Below are 16,377 nucleotides of genomic sequence, written 5' to 3'. Positions count from 1 at the left end.
GGTCTGTAGGTGGGATCCGAACCCTCGGACGGGAGTGCCACCGCGCTTCCCAAGCGGCGCACTATCCAGTGCGCCACCGGGCCGGCCCCAGAGGTAACATTTCTGATGCAGGAAAAAATGATGTGGGGATCTTGCCCTTGATGGCCCAGACCTCTCTCTACTTCAGCTGAGCCTTTTGATTGCCTGTATCCTTGAAATTATTTAGTGAAGCTGGGTACTAGGTGAGAAGATCTCTCCGATTTGTGAGAGCTTGATTTGATCACCTGATCCTGTGTGTTGCTCACTTCACAACTCATAGCCCCTGAAAGGACAGAGGTGATCACTAATTGGGTTGTACTAAGGACTGAACACAGTTTTATTTTAGGCCATGCTTTGCTGCTCCTCTTGAAGCTTAGCCAGTTGGAGAAAAACTACATTAACAATCTGATTGCTTGGTGTCTCAGAGTCTTCTTGCAGTTGGTCTCACTGGAATACTGATACAAGCTTAATTTCCTAACAGTGAATCATAGAATCAGAGAGGAGGAAGGAAGGTTAGAAGTTACCTGGTCAAAATTCATAGCAACAGAAAATAGAATTGTGATTATCAGAGGCTGTGGGGAGGGTGAAATGGGAGTTTTTTAATGGGTATAGAGTTTCAGTTTTGCAAAAAGAGAAAGTTTTAGAGATCTGTTCACAATGATGTGAATATACTTAACCCTACTCAACTGTACACTTAAAAATGGTTAAGATGGTATATTTTATGTTACGTGTTTTTTTTAACCACATTTAAAATATATATATATAAAAAAAAGAAGTCATCTGGTCAAATACTCTACACCAAAGGAAAAACCTAAACAAAACAAAACAAAAAACCCCCCAACAAAAACAAAACAAGGGAAGGAAGAATCTACAGGCCCTTGTTCTTGGTCATTGATTCTCTGCAATAGGGAGCACACCTAATAATACTTTGAGCTCCCCTTCCCCTACCCCTTTTCACTGTTAGGAGGAAGAGCCCTTAATAAACTGTGTCTAAACCTTTCTTTGCAATGTCACCTACTTTCTTTTCACCGTCAAGAGGAAAAGTCTTTAATAAATTGTATCTATTCTTTTTTGGAGCAGTTCTGGAAAGTTCCTTTTATGAAAGTCACTATTTTAACAGCAAATATGGGTGGATTTGAAAATCAACAGGCTTTCTGACACCTGTCCAGTGGCAGAGGCAGGCTCAAAGTTAAGGAAAAGTAGTAAGGGTGACTGGGGAACAGAGTAAATGTAGTAGTTGTTTAACATCAACTCTGCCAGCATATATGCCAGGTACTCCAGTATTCTTGTGGTTCAGAAAGGAAAAAATAATCTTCCTTCATTGAGTTTCACTACTTTATAAACTCAAAATTCAGAATTTTTAGTTTTCCTTATTTTATGCTGCTCTTGAAAGATAGCAATATGGAAAAGTACAAAGGCAGGCTCCTCTGAATTCTTTAAGAAATACATATAAATAATTATATGCAAAAGTCAGAGCTTCATTTAGTCAGGTAAAGTGGTTTACAACTATGCCATAAGAAAAAGCAAGATAGCATGAGCTATTTTTGCTATAAAAAATGCTTTAATCTTGAAGCACAAGAAAGAATAAAAATTTAAAATTGTGATAAGAACTCAAAACAATAGAAAAATTGGATTTAAAAAATCTAGAATGTGCCTTAAGACAGCATGGTACATACAAAAAAGGATATCTAGCCTTAATTCCACCATGTATAACATCAGACTCTAAAGAAGTAATTATAGCTAACATACATAAACTTTCATTTGCTTCTTCTCCCTAGCCCGGTAGTACAAAAGAGCGGCTACCAGACATTGAGTATATTCTTTATTTTCTGCTATAGCTACAGTTGTTCCAGCCCTGAGACTGGGTCCCTTGCTTCTCAGCTAGGAGGAGTCAGAGCCATGGATTTGAAGACAGTCAAGACATGCTGAGCTCAAAGTTGTATTAAGGTATTCTCTAAGATGTTTCCAGTTATTTCCATCTATAATGCTATAATTATAAAAGAAATAATAGGAGGGAGGAAGTTATTATCATTTAATATAAATGCTTCTCAAATGATAGAAAGTTTTAATAAATCCTAATAATTATGTGGGTTTGAACGCTTCAACATATTATGGTTGGTGACTGAGGAGGGATGTTGTACCTTGTGTATTAAAAAGGCAACCCACTAGAGTGGGTGATTAGTATATGATTGAATGTAATCAAAGCAGAAAGCTGCACTGCTCTAAATAGATAAGCAAGTGGCCCAGTGCACACATGGCTCCTGTGATTTTTCCTATTTACTCCTTATGTTAAGTCATTAAGTCTTCACAGTAACTCCTCGCTTAGAAAGACAGCCACCATTTGACTGGGAGATCACACACTGGCCTAAAGCAAATATATTCAGTAGAAAAATGGTGCTTTTATTTCTGTTCTGTTCCTTCTACTGTTCTGTGCTTTTCCTTACATTAACTAGTCACATAACGATCTGATATCACTAAGAGGCAAAATAAAAAGCTAATGAGGCACACCTGCCAAAAAATAAAAATCAAACACAAAACCCAAGTTTAATGCTACATGGTTCCTAAGCTATCAAATCCCTCCTTGTATTAAAGTCATCAAAAATGGGAAAGATAGCAGTACTGATATGAAAATGAAACCAATGTTAGTAAATTCATTGTTCAGTTTTTTGCATTTCCAGTCACAACTGGGTTCCACTAACACATACTAAGACGGATACGCTCCTTGAAGCACACAGCAGCAGCGTTCCCATCATCAGTTCGAAGAGCAGCTATTTCATGCGATTTCTTTGTCATTTCCTTCTTTTACTTCCACCTTTACCTCTGCAGATTAGATTCAGATTACATACCTGGCTACAGCTTCACTGTATACAAAACCAGCGTCAGCTCGCTTTACGATTTCAAAACACAGATCTGCTCCATCCATACTGTAGAGAAATGTGAAAAATAATATAAGAAAAGAGGAAATTCCAGGAGGACAACACTGAAAGCCAATACATTGTAACTAAGTTATTAGTTGACTTATTACTAATGATTGTAAGTTATTTAAACCTCCTTTCTTTCAATGAAAAATAGACATCAATTATAAAGGACATTCTAACCATCTTAACATTGAAAGTCTGCGGGGAAAGAAACAGAGCAAGCAAATAGTATCAAATGACATGAATTATAGAAAATTGACTATAAATTTTCTTTCGGTTATCACAACAAGGAGTCTCGGAAAAGAGCAATGCTGGGGGATGTGGGCATATTTTTGAGTAGAATTCCAAAATTATCTCTAAGAGAGAGAAATATACATATAGACACATCATGCAATATTTTAAGAATACAAAGATTTTAAAACATTTTGTTAAGTTATTACTACTAAATGGAAAATTCAAGCTGTATACTGTGGAAGAAAAAAATAATGAGCCAAACTATTTTTGTTTATACTTCAATTACCAAAATTAATTGCTACAAACATACTCTAGCACATTGATGTGCTGGTGACACAGTGTCACTATCCCTCCCTAAAACTTACAATGGTTCTCCATTTCTCACCAGATAGGGAAGACCTGTTGTCTTGGCCACATTTTGACTCTTCTACCTACCCTAATGCTGTTTCAAGAAAACCCTGCTCTCTAGGCAGATTGATCTTATTACCACTCCCTGAATATACCATTTTCTTTTCTTTTCTTTTCTTTTTATGGCCACATGCTTCTTCATAAATTGTTTTTTCATATACAAAACCTACCTTCATTCTAATCCTACCTTCCCAGGAAGCCCCCTCAATGATTACCAGTCACATTAATGCCTTTCTTCGCTTTTTTTTTCTTTTCTCCTTCCTTTGCTTTAATTGTATAACAATCTTATACAGCCCATATCATAACATTTAACACATATATACATACAAACACACACAAGGTCACACACAGACATATGTATATATGAAACTTTTGCAATACCATTACATATGTTGATGACATTATTCAAATATTAATAGTTAATATTTTTATAATGCTTTAAAGCTTATAAAATATTTTCAAATCCAGTATCTCATTCATTTATCCAGTAGCTCAGTTTCTAATATACCTGCTGCAGGTACTATACTGAGGAAATAGAAATTTCCAGAAGGAAAAGTAGAGGAACTAACTGTTCATCAGACATCATGGGAAGCAGTCCTTGTTATATCTCTCTTCATACTTACAACTACCCCATGAACATTAGCATCATTCTCATTCTCACATAATTTGCCTGAGTGGACTAGTATATGACAGGGACAGGATTCAAATCCCTGTCTAGCTATGTCCAGTGCTCTTCCCATTAACTACAGCTACACCTACTGGTTGTGCAAGGAACAAATGCACATTTTCAAGTCCTACCAACAGTTCAACAAAAGTGCAAAGCCCTAAAGAACAAGTATAGTTTCTACTTTTAACATACCCCCATCCGATACCCAGCATAAGACTGAACACACAGTACATGTGTAATGAACAATTGATTATATTATTTGGATCTTGGTGTGGTTTTACGTAAATGAAAATACTTTGACATTTATATCAGGCTTTACAAATTTTAACTACTTTCCATTTCACACCTGATGACCATTTTCCAACGTCAAGTAGGATTCTTCTCCAAAGTATAATGTTTATGATGGCCTAGCCTATTCTGAAGTACGGCAGCTCCCACTTCCCACCACTGGAAATAAAGCCTGGATGAATGTGATTGTGCCTCTTTGTGAACAACTGATCATCTGCTATGGGAAAATTCCTATAAGCAGAGTTGCTAGGCCAAGGAGGATTTAAAACAACACTTTGGAGACATATACTACTACCAAAATCCTTTTAACATTTACACTCCTACGACAGAGTATGAATGTGTCCTTTCCTCTACTTTGCCCCCATTTGGATGACTATTCTTTTTCATCTTTGCCAATTAGATAGGAGAAATAAAAGTCATTCATGATTGCTTTAATTTGCATTTCCTTGATTACTAGGAAGCTGAATATTTTTCATTTCGTTGTACTGTGGAGAGAAAAAAATTCTATTTAAAAAACTGGCTGTAGTTTAAGCTCGTTAGTTGATCTATGAGGACTAAAAAAACCCACAGTGAAGAAATTAGTTTTGTTGAGGTATTTTCTTTTTTCCTGTGAAATGTGAGGATAAATACTATTCAACTTAGATGAGAGAGGAGTTAGACAAAAGAGAGAGCTAAATTGATTGCATAATAAAGCAATGAGAATTTGGGAGCTGTCCTGAGAGCTAGATGACTTTTTGGAGGGACCTGGAAAGGAATAGGGAAAAGGGAGCTGGGGGGAGTCGAAGAGAAGGTAGCAGAGTGGTACAAGGCCAAAGCCTAAGGAGGGAACCAATCAGCAAAAAATAATTGGAAATTATTTACTACCTTGTGCTACAATTACCAGCATGAGTCAATCCATTTTGTCTGGATATATCTGAAATACTAGCTCTTAAGATGCCAGTCTCCACACATGCGCATACACACACAGGGTACTATTTGGTTTTACTCTCTTCCACTAACCTGTCTAACCTTGCATCTAGTACCATACCATTTTGAATATGGTAGTAGCACACTTTAATATTTGCCAAAATAAGTCTCATCTCATTACTCTTCAATAGTTTCTTATGAATTTTTTCTCCCAGTTGAATTTTAAAATCATTTTGCCAGACTCAAAAATTTCTACATTTTGACTCAGATTATATTTATACGTTAAATTCTAGAAATTAACATTTTTCTAATATTCTCATCCATGAACATGATATGCCTCCCATTTCCTTTCATGTCTCTAAGTTATAGTTTTAAAATTTTCTTTACATTGGTTCCAAATATTATTAGGGTTTTTTCCCCCAAGGCATTTTATATTTTAGTTGCTATTATAAATGAACCTTTTGGCCATTGTAAAGTTTTTTAATTCAATGATTCATAAGCAGGGGTACCAAACAAAATGACCTGTGTAACTTTTTAAATATGCTGGCAAATCTTTGAGGGGTTATTTTGAAAGAAAGTCATCACTGTGGAAGTACTTTTCTAACATTAAAGCTATTTGATTAGTTATCTGATTGTTAAAAATATAACATTGATTGATACTAAAGTAAAAGAAGTAACCTGCTAATTTTAAATTTCATGATACAGAAAGAAAAACTAAAATACTGTTATTTGTGCAAGTTTTATTCATCACAGAAATTTAAAATATACATATTCATAATTTACACAATCCTGATATAACCTTGAACCTTTTGAACACAATTGATGATTCAACTCTTTAATAAACTTTATTTGATACTATAATGATTCTAAAATCAACGATAAGGCTTCTTTTATTGCTTTTCTCTTTGCCTTCCCATCTTGGAGTACTTCTGAGGCTGTCAAGAACCTTCAAAAAGCATGTGGGAACTAAAAATAAATAAATAAATACACAAAAAACTGGGCGGGGGGGGAGGTAAGAAGACATAACAACTACAATTCCTTGAAGTTGATAGGACAAGCAAACAGAAAGGACATTGTTTGGAGGGAGGGGGGAGAGGGAGGAGGGAGGGAGGTTTCGGCCACAATAATCAACCACATTGTATATTGACAAAATAAAATAAAATTTGGAAGAAAAAAAAAAAAAGCATGTTCTGAATTTCCCCAGTTGACTCCATTCTGAGGGAGTGAAATGAGAGGGAGAAGAAACCTTTCTCTGGAAGAGTATGGAGAGGGATTCTATACGGTATGCAGACAGAAACTATGGGAAGTTTACTCTGAGTTGTGAAAAGTGTGGGATTATGAGTGATCTTAGCTGTCCCTCCTTTCATCTATTGAATTCTAAAAATTTTATAATAAGCATGCATTATTTATATAATTAAAAAACTATCCAAAACCAAACTCATCAAACAAACAAAATAGATCACAGGTCTAGAGGCACAAGGCTGTACACCGAAGTGGATCAGAATATGCCTCCCTAAAATATGCCACTTTGGCATAAGGATTATTTTGAACTGAAGGCATGAAATCATGTACTATGATTTCACAGCAATGTCAAATTGCTATGACAGTTTCTAAATGTTTACTCTCAATTTCTGTACCTATCTAATAGCAGATCGGTAACAGATGATAGACTGGCACTCGTCTGCAAACTATTCTTTGAGGAACACTGTTATTAAGAACAGACCAAATCTGGATTTCTCTGAGCAGCATTTTCTTTGAAGATGACAAAAACAACTACAAAAACTATATGAAATTTAAAAACATTTTAAAGCTTCAAAGAATTAACAGTATAGTAAGTAAAAAACTACCTTGTGAGAACAGGGAAAGGATTAGAGCTTTAAGAGGTGAGAGAGAAGTACTTCTATCCTGGGGGTAGGGAGGGAGCGGGTTATGGAAAGAAGCCAGCTAGGAGGGTGCACTTTTAGGGAACTGTGGAGAGGTAGAAGGGGGCAGTCAGATGGAGACAGACAGGGTCCAGCTGCTTTTGCACCAGAATGATCTAAGAGGAGAGAGCGAGCTATTTTTTTGGCAGATCTCTGAAGAGCCCATCAAAGGCTAATGTCCTAATAAAATACCCCTTGCTCAGGCTGAGGTTATAGAGCTGCATTTTGAAAATTGGGGTACAGAATATATTATGGTATATCATGTTGGTAGCATAGAAAATCCTCAATGCTTTACCATGGAGATAAAAGCTGAACCTAAAAACTTCAGCAAAAAACAATCACTCAAAGTATGTTTCCTAATTACAATGTAGTTATGTTAGAAATAAATTAACAAAACAACTAGAAAATCCCCAAATGCTTGGAAACTGAAAAATACATGTTAAAAAACCTATTAACCAAAGGAGAGATCATAACGAAAATTAGAAAATATTTCTAACGATGATGAAAAGAGTACTTATCAAAGCTTGTGCAGGATTGAGGCATTACATTTCAAAATTGGGGTGCTGCCAGTAACAGGCCTATAAATATAGAAATAACTAAAAGGAGGAATTAGGGCATAGGTCCAATCGTCCTATCTGAGAAGCTAGCAATCTATGTTTTACACACACACACACACACAAACTCGGCTTTTTCTTGAACTTTTGAATCAGATTTTTATCTGATCAATACAACCTTTCTGATGGGCTATTTTATTTTATTCATTTTTTATTGATTATGAATACTCCTGGGGTACAAAGCTGATTGTCACCACTTGTGCCCAAGATGTGATGGCCAGATCCATACTGGCAGCATGCCCATTACCACAAATTGCAATTATACCCCGTGTCCCCCCCACCATTATCCCTGACTTCCCTCCCCATCCCCCTTTCTCCCACTCCACTTTGCATCCCTAGGTTTGCTCTCTCCCTCTGCAAGTCCAACACACCACTGTCGTCTTTCTTTCCTTCTGAAGGGCTATTTTAATAGTGATTGATGAAAGCCTTAAAAATGTGCATGTCCTTTGACCTAATAATTTCATTCCAAAGTAAAATAATTAGGGATATTTGTCACGTTTTAATGACAAGGGTTTATCACAGCTATTCATAATAAAGAGAAGTTGGAAACAACCTAAACGACCAACAATAAAAGAAGAGTTAAATAAAAGGTGGTAAATACACAGAATGGAATATTATGCTACCATTAAAATGATGTTATAGAAGTATAGTGACATACAAAGATGTTCATAATATATTAAAATGCATAAACATACATATGTATATGTACGTGTATGTAGATGTACTGAGAACTTTTTGGATATTCAAACAGGGTGTCAGAGAGTGGGTAGGACTGTGTTTGGAATGTTTTGTTTTATTCTTTTTACTTTTACTTTTTTTAGACGAATAGGTACCACACTTTTGTCATACTAAATCAGTTCTAAATGTTAAAAAATAAAATGCAATAATATCCCTTTGGAATGCAGGTAAAACAGTACAGTTAGCTCTCTGTATCCATGGATTCTGCATTCATGGATTTGAGCAACCGCAGATAGAAAATATTAGAAAAATAATTGCGTCTGTACTGAACATGTACAGACTTTTTCTCTTGTCATTATTCCCTAAACAATATAGTATAACAACTATTTACATAGCATTTACATTGTATTAGGTATTATAAGTGATCTAGAGATGATTTAAAGTACATGGGAGAATGTGTATAGGTTATAAGCAAATACTGCAGCATTTTATATCAGGAACTTGAGCATCTGTGGATTTTGGTATCCAGGAGAGGTCCTGGAACCAATCCTCCACAGATACAGAAGAATGACTATATTTACAAAGAAGTTTGTATCCACAGATTTATGTTTTAAAACTTTAAGCTATTAGAAATTTAATAGAAATATTACAAATACTGACTTAAAATATTGGAAAATATGACAAGCTAAAATTGGTGACATCCCATCACAAGAAATTTTTTTAAAAACAGCAAATTAAACCTAATGAAAGTAGAAGGAAATAATAATAAGCAGAAATTAATGAAGGAAAAAACAACATAGAGCTAGAGCAAAGCAAAATATAAGTTCTTTGAAAAGATTTAAAAAACTAGAAAATCCTCAACATTTGCAAATTGAGCAATATACTTTTATTACATAGATCTCAGAATAAATTATTAGAAAATAAGAAAATATCTTCAATTGATTAACAGCAAAAATAAACAAATCAAAACTTCTAAAATGCAGGTAAAGCAGTACTTAGAGGAAAATTTACTGCTGTAAATGCACATATTAGAAAAGAAAGGCTGAAAATTTATGAACTAAGCATCCATCTGTATAAGATATATAATGATCATCAAATTAAACTCAAATAAATTAGATAAAAGGAAATAAGAGCAGAAATTAGTGAAATAGAAAATAAAAAGATATTAGAGGGATTAACAAAGCTAAAAGTTGTTCTCTGAGAAATGATGACTCTCTGGTGAGACTGATCCCAAAAAAAAGAGAGAGACAGAAGAAACATATAGCAGCCAATATTAAGAATAAAAAAGGAAATGATATTTCATGTTGCAGACATTAAAAAAATAAGATATTGAAACTTTATGCCACAAATTTGAAATTTTATATGAAATGAACAAATTTCCCCAAAAATAAAACTTGCCAAAACTAACATAAAAAGAATTAGAAAACCTGAATTATCTTTTACCGATGAAAGAAATTGAATCAATAATTTAAAACCATCAAGCATAGAAAACTATAGGCGTAGATGGCATTTGATGAGTTTTACCAAACATTTTAAGGAGAAATAAAATGAATAAAAAGCAGAAATAGTCTTTTCTATTCATTTTATGAAGCTCTAATTCATTTTATGAAGCTAGCTTAGCCTAGATAGTAAAACCCATTAAAGGCAGTATGAGAAAATTAAAGGACAACCTTATTAACGAACATAAATGCAAATAACCTAAAGAAAAGTTTAACAAACCAAATCCAACAATATATACAAATTATATCAGGTCCAAGTTGGGTTTACTAGAGGAATGCAAAACTGTGTAAACATTTATAATCCAGTTAACAGAATTCTACACATTGAAAGATTAAAGAAGAAAGGTTATATATATGATCATGTCAGTATCACAATGTCAAAAATTATATATTTATGATTTTTTAAAAAACCTTAAGAAACTCTTAGATTGGAAACAAGACAAGAATGTCCACTCTAACAACTTACACTCAACAGTATTGTGGAGGTCCTAGCCAGTGCAGTAAGGGCAAGACAAAAAAACAAGATGTATGTATAAAAATAGAAAAGGAAAAACAAACTGTCATTATTTACAGATGGTATATATAGAATATCCAAAATAATCTAAGGTAGGGCCGGCCCGTGGCTCACTCGGGAGAGTACGGTGCTGATAACACCAAGGCCCCGGGTTCGGATCCCATATAGGGATGGCCGGTTCGCTCACTGGCTGAGCGTGGTGCTGACAACACCAAGTCAAGGGTTAAGATCCCCTTACCGGTCATCTTTTAAAAAAAAAAAAAATCTAAGGTAAAATTAGAATTAATCAGCATTTAGTAAAATCATTATCATAAGCCAAATGAAATTTGCATGTTAAAGAGTATTTTTTTTTAAGAATGTAGAAACTAATCTAATAAAAAGATATACAGGACCTTTGTGGAGAAACATATATTCAGAGAAACTAAACAACTAAAATAAATAAAGACAAAATTATCCTATTCACAGATTGAAAGATTCAATATTGTAAAGAGCTAATCTCTCCCAAATTGAAGCATAAATTCAATCTAATTCGGATCAAAATCCCAACGGGTTTTGTGGAACCTGCCAGACAGAATCTAAAATGTATATGGAATTGCAAAAGGCCAAGAAGGCCCAAGATATTTTGGGAGAATAACACCTCTCACCTAAGAAGACTTGCTCTACTCATTTCAACATTTATTACTATAAAGCTTAATAATTAAGACTGTATGCAAGTGACACTAGGACAAACAGGACAGTAGAACATAATGGAGAGCCTAAAAACAGATCCATACATATATCAATGCTTGATTTATGACAAAGGTGTTACTCCAGAGTACTGGGCAAACACAGTCTCTTCAAATAAATGTGTGCTCATGTGGACCAGGATATGTGTATCCGAATGTTCATAGCAGCATTGTTCACAATTGCCACAAAGTTCAACTACCTAAATGTCTATGAATAGTAGAATGGATAAAACACAGGTATATTCATACAATAGAAATACTACACAGCAGTGAAAAGAAATTAACTAGAACTACACTAAGGAAAATGGCTGAATCCTAAAGATAAAACACTGAGCAAGAAGAAGTGGACATAGTGGAACGCAAACTGCGTGATTTCTTTTATATGACGGCTCTTCAAAAAGCTCATGGAAAGATTAGTATTACTTTCAATTCTAATTTTCCACAAACTTTTTGAAGTACTCTTGTATATAGCTCAAGGACAAAAATAATCTTATTTTGCTGCAATAAATAATTAAAGCTAGAATTTACTGAGTGCTTACTATGTGACAGGCATTTTCTAAGTGCTTTACACACATTAATTCATTCAACGGCTACAAGAAGTCTGTGAGGTAAGTATTATGACTACTCCCATTTTACTTATGAGAAAACTGAGAAACAGAAAAGGCTAAGTAACTTGCCCAAGTGATCATACAGCTTGTAAGTAGTAGACCCATGATTCAAATTCAGTCACCCTGACTTTAGAGAATCCTCCCAGAAATGTTCAGGTTACAAAGAGTGAAACTTCCTAACTTCTGCTGAAGGCTTTCAGTTACTTAGCAGAAGATAAAAGATTACTACTAAGTAAGTAAAATCATAGTATAAGGAAGGGCTCTGTATAACAAATCCATTTTCACGCCTATTATGGGGGACCCATGCTGCAGAACTACCACCTAGGGGGGTCTTCAAAATGCAGAGGCTCCATCCCCATCCTCCCAGATGATGCGTGTGAATACTGTATTATTGTTTATGGTTTAAACAAATTCTCTATATTTTACAAGTTTGTTGATAAATGTTGTAAGTCTTGCATATACAAATCAGTCCTATTTATATATTTATTTATTTTTGTGGCTGCCTGAATCTTATTGATTAAAAAAAAACAACAGAACTTTAAATCTGTTTTATTTTCTTTTAATTCAAGGCTTTGTTTGTTGTACTGTTTTGATGTCTTCACAAACGTCCCATAACCACCACCTTTCCCCAATACTTTTGCTCTCTTTATGCTCCTGCCTGGGATGTCCTCTCTCCACTTTTCCACCTGTCTGACTCCTACACTGATGTTGATGCCTTTCATCAAATTCCTACAAGTCCCTCTTCCTGTTCCAGCTCCCAATTGTTCCCTGCACTGAACTCATGGGACCCTAAGAATCTCCACCTCTCTGTGGCCATTTAGACCTACACTACCAGTTATTATTATTTATTTCATGGGTAGGCACCTGTCTGATCTATACAACTGACTACAGACAACTTGTGAGCATAACAGGTCTTCTATCTTCAGTATAATATTCCACACATTGATGAGTATGCACAAATATTTGTTGGTGGTGAATTCATTTCTGAAAAAGAGAGGAGTCATGCACACAGGATTTTTCATCCTTCCCCTATCTAAAGTACTCCATACTTGATGGTGGCATTTAGTTTCAGGCAATATACATTTATTGAACATCTACTATGTATAGAGGATAGAAAGACAAATTACATGAAGATCGCATCTTCTAAGAGCTTCCACTGCAGAAGGGGAGATAAAAAAAAAGATAAAGAATGTTAATAGATGAAAGGAGCACATATTAGACTTTCAATGGAAGGAAAGGGTATATCTTTGAGGAATTCAGAAAGTCTTCATGGAGTAGGCAGCCTCTGAGATGGGTCCTGCAGAAGAGTAGGCAGAAAGGGAAAAGAGGAGAGAGAGAGAAAGCGAGAACATGGGGGAGTGGTGGTGACTACATGGCAGGTAAGTGGAGAGCAGGACCTCAAGACATCTCTTTTGACAAACAGCGATAAGGCCTGGAGCACTAGGAAATGAGTCGACGTGGTAGGTGGGTTTGGGATAGACTGTGGAAATGTTTGAGGTGCTATCATTTGAGCTCAGTTTTCCTTTCCCACCTTTACTGTAAACAAGATACAATCATATTCTTTCAGTATGAACCTGAACAGGGACCAGAGAAGGTACCTGCACTTGTTAACTAAGATATGCAAGTAGAAAGAAACTTTCTTCTTTTCAATGGAGAATGGGGGTATTCACTGTATCAGGAATTTAATTGCTTAATAAAGGAATTCTAATTCTAATACTGTCAAAGACATTAAAATGACTGAGCTTATTCCCAAATGCCTACTTACCAATTGTATCTCTTTTGGTGGGAACTGTCTATTCCTGTCTTTGCCCATTTGTGTATAAAGCTTAATATCTTTCCTTTCACCAGAGTGAACTCTATGTTCAATAGAATATAACCCTTTTATGTCAATATTGAAACAAGCTAATTTTGTTTTTTCAATTTTTGTTAAATCTATTTTTTCCTTTGTGAACCCTAGTCCTTTGAAGTTTTAAAAGCTCTACAAAGATCTGTTAAATAATTTTTTTTGCTAGCTTCTCTATGATCTGATTAGCTTATATAAATTCTATTCTATCTGTACTTTTCTTGTTTGCATGTGTGTGGGTGGGTGGGGGGGATCTAAATTGACCTCTGAATTGCTAACTAGTTATCCCAGCACTATTTAAAAATCCTTCTTCTCTCTATTATATTTACTGAACGTTATTGTATGTTCTGCAAAAGAACTCATAACTAAGAGAAATGCTTGGTGCTGCCTGGCTGGCAAGCCGTGTTTTGCCTGTCTGGTATTCTTGTAAGTGAATCTGATGCCAAGCATGCCCTATGGTAGTTTTATGGGTGTGAGTGTTTAGTAGTGTGCCTACCCTGCCCCCCCCATGGATGCTGCAGATTAGGTAATGTCTGAAGAGGATTGCTTATACCTCACTGAGGGGATGCAGGTACCAAGAATGTCTTCAACTGAGGGTGAGTAGACACAAGGAAGCAGAAGGAAGGGAAAGGTCATTGAGAGAGAAGGCAGAGAATGTCAAACAAATTCTACCTCGCAATTTTGCCTGGGACCAGCAGGGTACAGATTCACAGTTGTTTTGGCACATATACCACAGGTGGCTCCCTCAGTTTAGGCCCACCACTAACATTTGCTGGCCCTGGGGCAAGTGTATAAATGGAAACTAATGGTGCCATATGTCTAAGTACTTAAAAGTTATACATCAAACTTACAAATTGCTAAATACGTTCTAACCTTCCACCTTAACAAACAGGTCTTCATAAGGACCTGGAAGGTTAGGTTCTATTAAGAATTCTTGGGTTCCTTAGAGTTCCTCACCAGAGCATAGCATCTTGGCTACCCAGCCCTTGGCCTGTCTGCCTTTTTTCCCCATCTCCAGCTCCATCCCTAATCTTAAAGCTTTCTGAGGCCATGATTGTAACCCAAGGTACAAGAGGTACTAATCCAACCACATATTTTACAACCACTTAACAAGGCCACTGTCTCCCCATCTTAGAATGGTATCTTCTGGCATCCCTCCTCTACTCGTTCCTGGTACTTAATTCTGGGTCAGTTAAGGTTCTTAGTTGCAAGGAGCAGAAATCAACTCTGGCTGATGTAAGCAGAAAAGGAGTTTATTAATAGGACACTGGATTGCTCGTGGAATGGTAGAAAGGCCTATAAAACCAAGACTGGTGTTATGCAGTCGGAAAGCAAACCCTACCCTGATCTGATGAGGGCACTACTGCTGCTGTCCTTCACAGGTGCTGCAGCTTGTACCATTGTGCCTCCTAATGTTAGACACTGGATGCCACTCCAAATGCTACTACTGCAACTATCCCAGTAATCTTTCTTGCTGCCACCTGAGAATTCCACATGGTCCTTGATTTTTGTCACTAGCTATAACATCATGGGTAGATGTGTCTGACTCATGAAACCTATTTTACATGCCCATATGCTAACTGCCAATATCTGGCATTTTTAGCTTCTATAGTAGAAGGTGAGCTTAGTCCCCATCAAGATTCTTGAGGGGTTCTCCAAGGGGAAGAGGGTTCAGATGTTGGGACAGCCATAAACAATGAGAAATGACCTCTATATGAGGGGGTCTTCAAAAAGTTCACAGAAAATGCATTTTTTTGAAAAAACTACCCATGAATTTCAAAATTTTTTGCACCACAATAAACTCATACTAACTTGTTAAAACATGTCTGAACAGGGTCTAGTTTGAGGCATTAAGAAGGCTAAGATATCAGTTTGAAAAGAGCCCCTAACAAAGCAACATGAATTCTGCTAAAATTGAAGGAAGAACAAACACCAAATTCATGGTGAAGCTTGGGTGGAAGAATGTTGAAATCACTGATGCTTTTTGAAAAGTTAATGGGGACAATTCCCCAAATAAATCAGCAGTTTACAAACAGATAATTCGTTTTAAGAAGGAATGAGACAATGTTGAAGATGAAGCCCTCAGAGGCAGACTGTCTACATCAATTTGCAAGGAAAAAACTAATCTTGTTCATGCCCTAATTGAAGAGGACTAACAATTTACAGCAGAAACAATAGCCAACACCACAGACATCTCAATCAGTTCAGCTAACACATTCTGACTGAAAAATTGCAGTTGAGCAAAATTTCCACTCAATGGATGCCAAACCTGTTGCAATCAGATCAGTTGCAGACAAGAGCAGTGCTTTCAACGGAAATTTTAAACAAGTGGTATCAGAGTGAAGCATTTCTTTGAAGAATTATAACAGGATACGAAACATGGCTTTACCAGTATGATTCTGAAGACAAAGCACAATCAAAGCCATGGCTACCAAGAGGTGGAAGTGGTCTTGTCCAAGCAAAAGTGAACCAGTCAATTTGGATGAATGGACGGGCCAGCCACAAAAAAAAAAAAAAAAAAAAAGAAAACCCAAC

The 16,377-nt window shown here is 35.9% G+C and overlaps 1 protein-coding gene across 9 annotated transcripts in view; it reads right to left on the bottom strand.

Moving 5' to 3' along the window:
* The window catches only part of CASK (calcium/calmodulin-dependent serine protein kinase (MAGUK family)), a 396,153-nt gene that overhangs the window by 181,618 nt on the left and 198,158 nt on the right, over positions 1-16,377 (bottom strand). For all 9 annotated transcript variants that reach the window (XM_008585074.1, XM_008585111.1, XM_008585066.1 and 6 more), the window contains exon 4: positions 2,865-2,942. In XM_008585074.1, the coding sequence (XP_008583296.1) occupies positions 2,865-2,942 (78 nt within the window). The remainder of the gene's footprint in view (positions 1-2,864; positions 2,943-16,377) is intronic.

The sequence above is a fragment of the Galeopterus variegatus genome, unplaced genomic scaffold (genome assembly GCF_000696425.1).
Source record: "Galeopterus variegatus unplaced genomic scaffold, G_variegatus-3.0.2 Scaffold105, whole genome shotgun sequence".
NCBI classification, from domain to species: Eukaryota; Metazoa; Chordata; class Mammalia; order Dermoptera; family Cynocephalidae; genus Galeopterus; species Galeopterus variegatus.
This window is presented reverse-complemented; position numbering and strand designations above follow the sequence as displayed.